This window comes from Populus alba, chromosome 10 (genome assembly GCF_005239225.2).
Source record: "Populus alba chromosome 10, ASM523922v2, whole genome shotgun sequence".
Taxonomy (NCBI): domain Eukaryota; kingdom Viridiplantae; phylum Streptophyta; class Magnoliopsida; order Malpighiales; family Salicaceae; genus Populus; species Populus alba.
The window spans coordinates 14,706,643-14,721,457 of record NC_133293.1 but is presented as its reverse complement, the minus strand read 5'-3'; the positions used below and the strand labels follow the sequence as shown (position 1 = coordinate 14,721,457).

The 14,815-nt window shown below is 34.5% G+C and overlaps 2 protein-coding genes across 2 annotated transcripts; both read right to left on the bottom strand.

Annotated features, from left to right (window-relative positions):
- Positions 1 to 3,578: 3,578 nt before the first annotated feature.
- Positions 3,579 to 6,694, bottom strand: LOC118046651 (receptor-like protein kinase FERONIA). Its single transcript, XM_035055629.2, has one exon. The coding sequence runs from the start codon at positions 6,296 to 6,298 to the stop codon at positions 3,779 to 3,781; it is 2,520 nt and encodes an 839-aa protein (XP_034911520.1). The 5' UTR covers positions 6,299 to 6,694; the 3' UTR covers positions 3,579 to 3,778.
- A 4,609-nt stretch (positions 6,695 to 11,303) lies between these two features.
- On the bottom strand, positions 11,304 to 14,215 carry LOC118046661 (receptor-like protein kinase FERONIA). Its single transcript, XM_035055635.2, has one exon. The coding sequence runs from the start codon at positions 14,025 to 14,027 to the stop codon at positions 11,514 to 11,516; it is 2,514 nt and encodes an 837-aa protein (XP_034911526.1). The 5' UTR covers positions 14,028 to 14,215; the 3' UTR covers positions 11,304 to 11,513.
- Positions 14,216 to 14,815: the final 600 nt, after the last annotated feature.

Below are 14,815 nucleotides of genomic sequence, written 5' to 3'. Positions count from 1 at the left end.
ACCCTTTTCTCACAAAAGAATGATAAATTCCCGTTTTCACCGACAAGAATTGTTCTTTCATCAATTTAATGCTAATGGCAAGAATTAAACCATATCATCACCTCGTTCTTTCGTGAGAGGGAGCGTTACATCAGATGAAAAATGTATGTTGGAAAGTTAAAGAGCACATCATCCTTTTCTTGGCTTATATATGCTCGCAAAGTGTAGCAACCTAACAAAATAAAGCCAAACATTTTACCAAGTCAATAATGCCTTATTGCCTACTACATTAAATTAATTTTTTTTTTAAAAAAAAGTAAAAATGCCCAATCATTCACCATGAACCAAGAGTTGATTTCAACAACAAAATTACCATTTCATCATTCTAAAAATACTCAAATAATTTTGGATTTCAACAACAAAATAATCTTTTCACCCGAATTTATTTGTTATTATTAAATTAATCTGGGTTAAAACATTCTTCTTATATTTTATAGCATTATAAAATGACTAAATTACCCTTAAAAAGTAAAAAAATAATATTAAACTAACATTTATAGGCTTCTTTAAAAAATATTTTTATCTTTTAACATAATAAAATGACTAGATTAATCTTAAGAGCAAAAGTTATTAAACTAGATTTGAGGGGATTTTTTATATTTTAAATCTTTTTTTTTTGTTATAATCAAGTTGGTTTATAGGCAATTTGATATTTTGATAAATATAAAATATTAATACAAATAATAAATTTTCCTTGATGACAGTGTCCAGTGACAGAACATCAGCTTTCAAGAGGTGTTAGAAGAGTCGTGATGCCTCATTCCAGTTTGAGATAACGCGTGTGGTGTTTTAGGCGACGATGTGTCGCTAATGGTCCCTTGTTTATTCTCTCTTATCTCATTGAAATTCATGTTAACCATTGAGAATTTCATAATTATCCCCTCATTTACTAATATTTCAGCTTTGATTTTCATCTGTTTTGATTTTTAATTTTTGTTTTTGGCTTTTTTATTAAATTTTAATTTGTTTTCAATTTCTTCATCGGATCTATGATTGTGATTTGTTATTTTTTCAAATCTAGTCCTCATTCTATTGATTTTTATTTTTTGTTTTGGATTCTTTTTTGAATTTAATTTTTCTTTTCAATTTACCCCTTCAATTCAAAATTCTAGATTGTCCCCTAATTTATTTATTTTTATATCAAATTAGGTCTTTATCCTCTTAACTTCTATTTTTTTTTAATTATTTTGTATAATTATTTTTTTTTAATTTTATCCTTTAATATTTGATTTGTTAAGAGTTGTGCTTCGTGGTTTTTCAAGATGAGATACTTTCCGTTTAGCAACTCAGGTCATGTGTTTAAAAAATTAACACAAGTTGATATCAATTATTTTTGCACCTGTTTTTTTTTATTATTATTTATTTCACCATTTGACATTGTTTATTTTGAAAAAGATCTTCATGATTTTCTTCAATTTTCTTTTAATTTTTTTTTTTTGGTTTCATCATTCAAAATTAATTTTTTTTTAAATTTAAGCTTCGTTATTTGACTTGCGAGTTTTGGTAGCTTCACCAGACTTTGCAAGTGTTTTATTTTATTGGACTTTTTTTTGTTGATTTTTTTTTTATTCTTGTATATTTGGATTTGTTGAAGATTGGTTATTTTTTTTTCTTTTCAATTTGTTTTTTTTTTTTTATGATATTAACCCAATTTTAATATTAAGTTGTAAGATTGCAATGCTAACTTTGGTTAATTCGATACCTTTATTTTGCAACCTGCAACTTCCAGTGATCATCTTGTTGCCAAAATAAACGAGGGCTACTATTATTTACCCTCCTCTACACCCATTTTGTACAATATTTTCACCTAAAATCATTCTAAAAACATGTAAAAACCCTTGTTGAATCTAAAACCACATATTATTGCATCGTAGAAACCCTAAAAACTCTCTCTCCCCTTTCTTCTCTCTCCCTTCTTGATATCATGCTGTGAGACCCCACTTCTGGACTTTTTCTCTCGAAGGGCGATGCGCAAGGACTCATGATCCGCTCCCCTTTTAGGGACCTTGTTGTAACAAAAATCAAGCTCAAGGAAATTTTCACACAGGATTCTTAACTTGGAGGATCAAAGTGTAAAAAATCCATATAATCTCCCAAAACTCGCAGTCATTTGAAGCCAAGAAATCCTAAAATAATTCTGTTCTATTCAACTTATAATGTGCATTCCTCCCACACTGCTGTAGAAGAGTAGGGTTTTTTTTTAAGCAGAGAAATGGATAGCGTATATTACTTGGACGCGGTTGCAGGTGGCAATTATGGATTAAAGGATACGGATGTTGGACTAACCAGATTTTAAGTTTTGCCGCTAAAAAAGGTGTCTGGGTTTTTAACATGGGCTGCTACGTAGCTAACTACGAATATAGCAATATCTGCAACCGATGTGGTTTTGTGTGGCATCTCTCAATCTCTATTATTATCTCTAGAATTCCATTTTTTTTTGTTAAAATATTAAATAAAAAATAAAAAAATAAAATTTTGTATCAAAAATAAAATTTTAAAATATTAAAAGACTTCAATTTATCATTTGAAAACAAAAAAACCTTCTCTTGTCAAATTTGGAACTCCCATCTATTTTGAGATTTAGCTTTTTATCGTTATCACATTTTTTTAAAAATTCGGTTTATTTATTTATTATTATTATTATTATTATATTATATAATTAAATACATCTATCTTATTAAACCCAATAGCGTGGGATTTTTATCTAGTATCCACTAAACTGCCGCCACGAGGGTAAGCTACTTTCTCGCTGCAGCGGCAACCCTATCTATATCCTACCGTGTTGACCATTGTTCTACTTTGCGATGCTCATTTTTAAGTCGTTTTACCTTTTTCTCAAAAAAAAAAAACGAAAAAAAGAATAGCCTCCTTTATTCTAGCACCGATTCCATGCTACTGTTTGAGTGCTCCTGTCCTGTGAATGGTTATTGGAAATTTCTACTTATTGGCTCTGATCATTCTAACTCGAGAAGGTGTTAGATTAGATGAAAAAACTTAGTTAATATCTTAAGACTAAACTTTATGAACCCATGAACGCGAACAAGAAATGCTTTTGGAAAAGAGAAAAGGGTAAAAAAGAAATTACCTCCTTACAAATGACAGAACATGATTCTTCGAAGGGATTTAGTTTATGCCAACCTAAATAATACAAGATGACGAGGGACTTTTAGTACAGGAACTACATCTAGAGAAAATTCTACCATATATATAATGGTAGAAATCAAATTTTAGAGACATATATGGGCACCCTTCTGGGCACTTCATAACTACTCATTAGAGTGTCATGTTTCTTTAAATAATAATAAAAACTTCTAATTCAAAACATAGAGAAAAAAAGGCTCGAAGAACATGAAATTAGAAAAGCAAATTTTTTGTTGAAGAGGCTCCTTTTTCGAGGTATACCCTTTCAAGGTTATGTCTTAAAAGATTATACACAGTCTCTATATATACTACTTTGAGACTTTTATTTATATCACTTATTCAGCAAGCACTAAAGCATACTTAATAATGCACGTTAACATGACTTATGATTAAATAATTATTAAATACAAAGGGCAAGTTAGTACAACATTAATATTAACTGATAATAAATTCATAATTTAAAGAGAGATTTTATTATGACAGATTATCCTAATCATTAATAATTTAGACTTATAGGGCTAGTACATAGTCATCTTCCACCAGCATTTCCATATCATGTGGTTCAAAAGTTTTGGAGTCGAAAATGAACATAAAAGTGTCAACGTCCGGTCGGAACCATAATATCAGAAAACTCCACCCCTGCGTTTGGATCTGAAATATCAAAGCCACTGCAGTGTTGGCTGTCGATCAGTATGCGCCAATCACCATTCATTGTCCCATCAGCCTCCTTTTGAACTCTGCTGACCTCTTGCAGGCCAACACCTTCCTGTTGCTGCATTGCGAGCTCCAAGTTCCATAATACGTCGCCCATTGTTGGCCTTTCACTTCCCCTATCTTCCAAACATTTCCTTGCTATGCCTGCGAATGTCTTGAAGCAGTCGGGAGCTATCTCACCTTTCAGATATGGATCAATTATCTGATCAAGGGTCCCCATTTGGCAGCAATGTAATGCCCACTCAGCTAAACTCGCTTTCTCGTGCTCATCTTCCCCAATTTCTCCCATGGGGATCACAGCAGGCCTAGCACATAGAACCTCAAACAGCACCACCCCGAATGAGTACACATCAGATTTTTCAGTTAGTTTTTGACGTCGATAATACTCTGGATCCAGATAGCCAAAACTACCTTTAACAATGGTTGAAACATGTGACTCAGAGTCCGTCATGTCGTTTGGGCCAAGTTTTGATAATCCGAAATCTGAAACTTTTGGCACCCATCTTTCATCCAACAAGATGTTGGTAGTCTTGATGTCACGGTGGATGATAGTATGTTTTGCACCTGTGTGAAGGTAGTGCAGCCCTCGTGCAGCACCAATGCAAATCTTAAGCCTCTGCTTCCATGGAAGTGGAGGTTTCTGTGTCTTGTAGAGATGATCACGTAGCGTGCCTTGAGCCATGTACTCGTAAACAAGTATCATTTCCTTTTCCTCAGTGCAGCATCCGATCAAAGATACTATGTGGCCGTGCCTGAGCTTTGAGAGCATTGAGATTTCAGCTTGGAACTCTTTTAAGCCTTGGTGTGAACTTCGATTGGCGCGCTTTACAGCAACGTTTGTGATGCCACCATCAATGGATCCCTTGTAGACGGTCCCAAATCCACCGGTGCCAATGAGAAAGCCATCTGCAAAATTATTGGTTGCTGACTTTGTCTCAGCAATTGTAAAAATTCGGCAATAGCCTAATGATTGGTCTTGCTTAGAGGATTTTTTCTGCCCATTTGAACGAGAAGAAAATAAACAACAGCCTAGAAATCCTATTGCATAAAAAGCAAACAGAAGACCAGTGAATACCCATGCAACTATCACCACATCATAGCTTTCTGCGTCATGTCGTACAGAAAAATGAGGATGTGGTGCAACTATGGCCCCAAATGGATAATTAGGACCTGCAAGATTGTTAGAAAAGTCAGACAACTTGAAAATTTCTAGCCCATTCAGAATTGGACCACCATATTTTGCAGATGATCCATTAGTACTCCCTAATTCAATTGATAGATTCTTTACGCCTTCACCGTAGCTTGAAAAGTTCACAACGTAGTCTCTGTAAGTGCGAATTCCAGCCCCATGGCTCCAATTGAAAACATCTGCATGATCCTCAGCAGTTTGATTGTTGATATAAATGCTGAAAACTCTTTGTCCATCTCGCTTTATTACTCTAGAAATCTCACAGAAATGGAGCCTAACAAGGTAATAGAAACCATAATCAACTGGGAACAGCCATGTAGCTCGGTATTTGCTTTCTGTTGTATGTAGAATTGTCCTGGCAGAGGTATAAACTTGGAGTGGAGCAGCATATGCAGGCACCAGTAAGCTCGACTTGACTTCAACTTCTGATTCAACAATACTTGTGTTTCCATCATCACTCATGAAATAATCATCATCCCTGGTCCAGCGACGAGACATGCCAGTATCTTCTAGAGCAGAGATCACATCTCCTCCTATGTTCATCCGGTGCATCATCTCGAGGGCTCTAGAATTCCCCATGGAATAACGAGAAGGCTGCCCTACAAGTGACAATGGAGCATCTTCTTGTATGTAAAGCTTTGATGGCATTGAGACTACCTCAATCTTGCTGACAAAAGCGTAGGCACCCCAAACCTTTGACGAGGGGGTGAAAGTTACATTTAACATCTGGCCATCCGTGTTGACACAGAATTCCCTGATAGCATGATCACTATTTGCGAAATATTTAGAATAGGATGACTCTGAAGTAGTCATTAGTGTATACGGACCAACGCTGATGGAGAACAAGGCCTTAGATACGTCTAACCCTAAATATGTGACTGGTTTGAAGTAAAGTCGAAGGAACTTGGGGCCATCAGAGACATTGAATTGAAAGGTGCACTGCATATTGAAGAAGCAAGCAGAAATTCTCGGTTTTTCACGGTTGCTAGGATCTATGGCATATACTCTGGTAACAGATGAAAAATCAGTTTCATATCTTTTGCTATAAGGGAATCCTGCATCTTGTGATGAATCTGGCTGAGAACAATAATCTGCAGGAATGTAACAGGGCGGCTTGTCAGCAGAGGAGGGGAGTGTGCAACAGGCTATGAAGAAGAAAGGAAGAAACGTGATTGGAGCAAGCAACGAGTTTTCATTTCGGTTTTCGGTCTTCATTGACACAAAATGGAATTCTAGGCAGCGAACAATGGCTACTGGACGGTAGGACGTTGAGAAACAGGGGCAGAAGGCTTTTTGGTGCTGCTTTGACAAGTTAGTCTTGCACGATTGTTATAGCGGTTTAATCTTGTAAGAGAGAGAGAGAGAGAGAGAGAGAGAGAGGAGGAAATTCTAGTCAGACCTTCTGACATGGTTCCTTTAGCTGCATGTTTATGATATGTTGGATGGCGGTGGCAAATCATGGGCTCTAAATTTCCCTCTTGACTATCTAAGAATTTTTTTTTTACCTATAACGTATCCATTGGGAGTTTGAGTCAAGGCTCTGGAGGAGTCTGTAGGATTTAGGAATTCATATCGTCAAATTGACAGGGTCATTGAATAGTTTTGTTCAATTTTCCGTCCTTGTAAAGAAGGGAGTTGATATTTTTTGGATTATCAGAAAATCAAGCCCGATTTTTCAGATCTTTAAAATCTAAATATTAACTCATTTTCATCAGAAAAAAATCATATAAATATTTCAAGATTAAAAATTCAAAATCAAATCAAATTAAAATAAACTTTTTAAATCTTGATCTACCTTTTCTAACTTGATTAAAAGGTCAAACTATCTTCATTGAATTTATCTTCTTAAAAATATTTTTTATGATTGGGATAGAGTTGGCTAAAAGTTTTCTCTCTTCTCTTTTTTTTAAGACTTTCTTTCACTTTACTCAACTAATATGAACTTAAATGTAAAATAAATAAAATTTCATGATTAAAATGTACATTTTGAAAACGATAGGGATTAAAGTGTAGAAAGGAGCGTCCCTTGAACAATGTAAACTAAAAAGAAAACTAAGTTTTTTCTTAAAAAAAATCAATTCTTGTTTTTTTAACCGTAACCTATAATTTTACCTCGTAATATTGATTTGCAATTAATGTAAAGCAAGAATAATTCCCGTCACATCACGTAAGCAAGAGCATGCACAAAAAACCACCACAAAAAAAAAAAAAAAAAATGTAATTCAAGTACCTAAGAGGTAAAAAAACAACAACCATGGATAGTGACGTGAATAATTTAAAGAGTTTTGATGAGCATCACATTTTAGTTGGCTTTTTTTTTTTTTAAAAAAAAAAACTCTACTTCTAATTTATTTATTTTAAACTTTGACCTAAGTAAACTTGCAGACATTATTACCCCTACAGCGATGCTTCCTAAAAAGTATACCGTAAACTTTGTAGTGAAATGGTCGTGCAATACACACAAATATATATACAGAGAAGACAAATTGAGAAAAGAAAATAATCCAGATTCGTGGATAGAAATTTGGATCCATGGCTTGTTTTATTTTGAATATAGATGCCCCATGACATTAATGTAGTTTCTTCTTTGAAATCAGCTGCTAGCCACTCAAATAAATAAATAAATAAATGCTTATTCTTATAGTCACCCTCAGAAGTAGCTACTCATCTCCACAGCACTGCTCTCTACATTTACTAAAATTAATTGAATATTTACCATTAGTTACCGATCGAGCAGGATAACATTTTACTTTCAGCACTCTTTTACACCTTTTATGGGTCTCAAAGTTTCTGAAAATTCAGCGTGAGCTGTACTGATTCTGACAATTTTCAATGGGACCATGTGATGAGACTAGCAGTTCTGTGGAAGAGGAGGAAAATTACAGCATATATTTATTTATTTTCAATAAAATATCTTCTTTTGCTTACAATCATTCCCTTTTCATCTATTTCCATTTCTTATTTGAATAAATTATTATTTCATCCTTGTTTTTAGTGAAATAACTAATTAATCTTTTTTATTTTATTCCAGTTTTAAAATATTTTTTATTTAAAATTTATTTTTCACATTAATATATCAAAATAATCTAAAATCATAAAAAAATTAATTTAAAATAAAAAAATAAATTCAATTCAATTTTTTCAAAAGACTTTTAAAACAAAAAGACTTTATTTATAAAGATTTTTATAACAATTAAATTGGAAAATTAAGGATAGACTTCATTTTAAAAAAGGCTAATTTAGAAATTTCAAATATAATTAGCAATCAACTCTACCTTCAACGCGCTTTTATTGAGCTGACCATTCTTCTAACGGAAAAATATTCCATATTTTTGTCCGATTAACAATTTCCTAAGGTTAGTTGGTGAACACTTCCTAGCCGCATAAAATAGAAAAAGAGGGCACGCACTCCTAGTTGTTTGGATGATGGAAAGAAAAATAAACTACAAACCCCATTATCTCTTGAAGGGCTAAGATAGATGGAGGCTTACAAGTGCCCTTAAGATGCGTTAAACTTATCTAAATGCATTTATTAATCTTAATTTCTTGGATTGAGTTAAAAAAATAATAATTAAAACCCCGATTAACAATTTCCTAAGGTGAGTTGGTGATCACTTCCTAGCCACATAAAAGAGAAAAAGAGGGCACGCACTCCTAGTTGTTTGGATGATGGAAAGAAAAATAAACTACAAACCCCATTATCTCTTGAAGGGCTAAGATAGATGGAGGCTTACAAGTGCCCTTAAGATGCGTTAAACTTATCTAAATGCATTTATTAATCTTAATTTCTTGGATTGAGTTAAAAAAATAATAATTAAAACCCCGATATTTCAATAAAATTCAATTACATAATTAAAAAAAAAAACTTATTTTATATGATTTTTTTAAATAGTTTATAGTAAATTCCATTACAGGATAGGAAAATAGAGATTGAGCACGAGCTTTATATGGTTTTTTACTAGTTTCTCTAGCCAGGATTCATTTCCCACTCAATTAGGAAATTATTGCCCATTTCCTAATTCTGAAAGATTATTAATTTATCTTCACAACTAATGTTGATTTATTTTAATTTTATTGACCTAAAGTCCTTAAATCAATGAAAATAAATTCTATAAACTCGTTCGCAGCAAAAGCGCGAGTACTATGGTAGCTGCCAAGAGAGATGTCCCAAGCTTGTCTGCTGGCGCCGCAGCGTTTACTTCAACAACATTGACAAAAATTTGTCTGATCGTGGAATACCCGCAGTTTACTGTACCAACCTCTTAGAGTAGACGGTGGAAACCGTGTTTTTAATTTTTTTTAAAAAAATTTAATATATTTTATATATTTTATTGATATCAAAAATAATTTTTAAAAAATAAAAAATATTATTAATATATATTTTTAACATAAAAATTATTTAAAAAACAATTGTTATTAGACTACTAAATACAATTTTAGAAGAGACGTATCATTATATGGTCATCACTGTCCATTGTCAGCCATTAATGCTACGCGTAAGCAACACAGACTTCTCAGCATCCTCTGACTGCATATTCAAGAGTGTTCATGGCCCTAATTTTTCCACTCCATCTTCATTAATCTCCATTGACGACCTCCATCTATAACGTCAATAAGGACAAGAATCCTTTGCAGCCACTCACTGGGCTCTAGCTTCATTGACAGCAACACTCTTGTTTCAAGGAGAGGTTGCATGCCCAGTCATTCTTTTTCACTCATTGCAGAAGCCATATCATAAAATAAATCTGAGACGAGCTATTAATTATATCTACGAAGAAAACCTCATTTTCCGATACTCTCTCAACTCCCTTAAGTCCTGCGTCGTCGATTGTTGTTGAAGATTGCAATGCACAGTTTATAATCTCACCCTTTTCTCACAAAAGAATGATAAATTCCCGTTTTCACCCACAAGAATTGTTCTTCCATCAATTTAATGCTAAGTACTGATCATTGGCATAATGGTAAGAATTAAACCATATCATCACCTCGTTCTTTCGTGAGGGAGCGTTACATCATTTGAAAAGTGTACAATAAAGAATATGTATAGGTTAACTAGTTAGATTTTAAATTTATTTTTTAAAAATTACTAGTTCGAGTCTCATAAACCTTAAAATAACTGAAAGTTTATATAATTATTAATTTTAAAATTCATAAAATTAATTAAAATATATATAAACTAATTCAAACATTCACATTAATAATAATAAAACATATATATGCTGAAGAGTTAAAGAGCACATCATCCTTTTTCTTGTCTTATGCTTGCAAAGTGTAGCGGCCCAAAAAGCAGGATAAATAAATAAATAGAGCCAAACATTTTATCAAATCAATAATGCCTAATTGCCTACTATATTAAATTAAATTAAACCCAATCATTCACTATGAACCAAGAGTTGATTTCAACAACAAAATAACCATATTTTGTCATTTAAAAAAAACTCAATAAATTTTAGATTCGATGTTGGACTAACCAAATTTTAAGTTTTGCCACTAAAAACAACATCTGATTTGTTAATATCAGCTGCTACGTAGTTATTAATTATAAATATAATAATATCTATAGCCGATGATTTTTTTATGGCCTCTTTCTATCTTTATAATCTATAGTTTTTTTTTCAAATCAATAACTAAAAAATTAAATTTTATATTAAAAAGAAAATTTCTAAATCTTGAAAGATGAAAATAGTAAAACAAAAAAGAACTTTTCACGTTGAAACTCCTATCTATTTTCTCTAACATTGAATTATCTTGAGATTTAGCTTTGTTATTGTTAATCACATTTTTTTTTAATTTTTTTTAAATTTGATTTATTTATTTATTATTATTATTTTATTATATAATTAAATAAATCTATCTTATTAAACCCAATAGCGTGTAGGGTGGGATTTTTATCTAGTATCCACTAAACTGCCGCCACGAGGGTAAGCTACTTTCTCGCTGCAGCTGCAACCCTATCTATATCCTACCGTGTTGACCATTGTTCTACTTTGCGATGCTCATTTTTAAGTCGTTTTACCTTTTTCTAAAAAGAAAAAAATAATTGCCTCCTTTATTCTAGCACCGATTCCATGCTACTGTTTGAGTGCTCCGGTCCTGTGAATGGTTATTGGAAATTTCTACTTATTGGCTCTGATCATTCTAACTCGAGAAGGTGTTAGATTAGATGAAAAAACTTGGTTAATTAATATATTTCTTAAGACTGAACTTTATGAGCCCATGAATGCGAAAAAGAAATGCTTTTGGAAAAGAAAAAGGTAAAAAAGAAATTACCTCCTTACAAATCATGACAAACATGATTCTTCGAAGGGATTTAGTTTATGCCAACCTAAATAATACAAGATGACGAGGGACTTTTAGTACAGGAACTACATCTAGAGAAAATGCTACCATATATATAGTGGTCTAGGAGTTGAAAATGAACATGAAAGTATCAACGTCCGGTCGGAACCATAATATCAGAAAACTCCACCCCTGGGTTTGGATCTGAAATATCAAAGCCACTGCAGCGTTGCTTGTCGATCATTATGCGCAAATCACCATTCATTGTCCCATTAGCCTCCTTTTGAACTCTGCTGACCTCTTGCTGGCCAACACCTTCCTGTTGCTGCATTGCGAGCTCTAAGTTCCATAATACGTCGCCCATTGTTGGCCTTTCACTTCCCCTATCTTCCAAACATTTCCTTGCTACGCCTGCGAATGTCTTGAAGCAGTCGGGAGCTATCTCACCTTTCAGATATGGATCAATTATCTGATCAAGGGTCCCCATTTGGCAGCAATGTAATGCCCACTCAGCTAAACTCGCTTTCTCGTGCTCATCTTCCCCAATTTCTCCCATGGGGATCACAGCAGGCCTAGCACATAGAACCTCAAACAACACAACCCCGAATGAGTACACATCAGATTTTTCAGTTAGTTTTTGACGTCGATAATACTCCGGATCCAGATAGCCAAAACTACCTTTAACAATGGTTGAAACATGTGACTCAGAGTCCGTCATGTTGTTTGGGCCAAGTTTTGATAATCCGAAATCTGAAACTTTTGGCACCCATTTTTCATCCAACAAGATGTTGGTAGTCTTGATGTCACGGTGGATGATAGTATGTTTTGCACCTGTGTGAAGGTAGTGCAGCCCTCGTGCAGCACCAATGCAAATCTTAAGCCTCTGCTTCCATGGAAGTGGAGGTTTCTGTGTCTTGTAGAGATGATCACGTAGCGTGCCTTGAGCCATGTACTCGTAAACAAGTATCATTTCCTTTTCCTCAGTGCAGCATCCGATCAAAGATACTATGTGGCCGTGCCTGAGCTTTGAGAGCATTGAGATTTCAGCTTGGAACTCTTTTAAGCCTTGGTGTGAACTTCGATTGGCACGCTTTATAGCAACGTTTGTGATGCCACCATCAATGGATCCCTTGTAGACCGTCCCAAATCCACCGGTGCCAATGAGTAAGCCATCTGCAAAATTATTGGTTGCTGACTTTGTCTCAGCAATTGTAAAAATTCGGCAATAGCCTAATGATTGATCTTCCTTAGAGGATTTTTTCTGCCCATTTGAACGAGAAGAAAATAAACAACTGTAGCCTAGAAATCCTATTGCACAAAAGGCAAGCAGAAGACCAGTGAATACCCGTGCAACTATCACCACATCATAGCTTTCTGCATCTCGTACAGAAAAATGAGGATGTGGTGAAACTATGACCCCAAATGGATGAGGACCTGCAAGATTGTTAGAAAAGTCAGACAACTTGAAAATTTCTAGCCCATTCAGAATAGGACTACCATATTTTGCGTATGATCCATCAGTACTTCCCAATGCAATTGATAGATACTTTACGCCTTCTCCGTAGCTTGAAAAGTTCACAACGTAGTCTCTGTAAATGGGAATTCCAGCCCCATGGCTCCAACTGAAAACATCTGTATGATCCTCAGCAGTTTGATTGTTGATATAAATGCTGAAAACTCTTTGTCCATCTCGATTAATTATTCTAGAAATCTCACAGAAATGGAGCCTAACAAGGTAATAGAAACCATAATCAACCGGGAACCGCCATCTAGCTCGGTATTTGCTTTCTGTTGTATGTAGAATTGTCCTGGCAGAGGTATAAACTTGGAGTGGAGCAGCGTATGCAGGCACCAGGAAGCTCGACTTGACTTCAACTTCTGATTCAACAATACTTGTGTTTCCATCATCACTCATGAAATAATCATCATCCCTGGTCCAGCGACGAAACATGCCAGTATCATTTAGTTCAGAGATCACATCTCCTCCCACGTTCATCCGGTGCATCATCTCGAGGGCTCTAGAATTCCCCATGGAATAATGAGAAGGCTTTCCTACAAGTGACAATGGAGCATCTTCTTGTATGTAAAGCTTTGATGGCATTGAGACTATCTCAATCTTGTTGAAAAAAGCGTAGGCACCCAAAACCTTTGGCGAGGGTGTGAAAGTTACATTTAATATCTGGCCATCCGTGTTGACACAGAATTCCCTGATAGCATAATCACTATTTGGGAAATATTTAGAATAGGATGACTCTGAAGTAGTTATTAGTGTATACGGACCAACGCTGATGGAGAACAAGGCCTTAGATACGTCTAACCCTGAATATGTGACTGGTTTGAAGTAAAGTCGAAGGAACTTGGGGCCATCAGAGACACTGAATGGCAAGGTGATCTGCTTCCTGAAGAAGCAAGCAGAAATTCTCGGTTTTTCACGGTTGCTAGGATCTATGGCATATACTCTGGAAACAGATGAAAAATCAAATTTATATCTTTTGCTATCAGGGAATCCTGCATCGTATGATGAATCTGACGGAGAACAATCATATGCAGTGTAAAATGACGGCATGTCAGCAGAGGAGGGGAGTGTGCAACAGGCAATGAAGAAGAAAGGAAGAAACGTGATTGGAGCAAGCAACGAGTTTTCATTTCGGTTTTCGGTCTTCATTGATACAATATGGATCGAATTCTAGGCAGTGAACAATGGCTACTGGACGGTAGGACGTTGAGAAACAGGGGCAGAAAGCTTTTTGGTGCTGCTTTGACAAGTTATTGCACGATTGTTATAGCGGTTTAATCTCGTGAGAGAGAGAGGAGGAGGAAATTCTAGTCGGACCTTCGGACATGGTTCCTTTAGTTGCATGCTTATGATATGTTGGGTAGCGGTGGCAAATCATGGGCTCTAAATTTCCCTCTTGACTATAAGATTTTTTTTACCTATAACGTATCCATTGGGTGTTTGAGACAAGGCTGTGAGGAGCCTGTAGGATTTAGGAATTCATATCGTCAAATCGACAAGGTCATTGAATAGTTTTGTTCAATTTTCCTTCCTTGTAGAGAAGGGAGTTGATGTTTTCTGGATTATCAGAAAATGAAGCTCGATTTTTCAGATCTTTAAAATCTAAATATTAACTTATTTTCATTTAAAAACACAAAAAAAATCATATAAACATTTCAAGATTAAAATTTCATAATCAAATCAAATTAAAATAAACTTTTTGAATCTTGATATATCTTTTTTAACTTGATTAAAAGGTCAAATTATCTTCATTAAATTTATTTTTTTAAAAATATTTTTTTTTATTAGAATAGTTGACTAAAAGAGTTCTCTCTTCTCTCTGTTTTTTTTTTTTAAGACTTTCTTTCACTTTACTCAACTAATAGACATTATCATCCCTACAACGATGCTTCCTAAAAAGTGTACCGTAGACTTTGTAGTGAAATGGTCGTGCAATA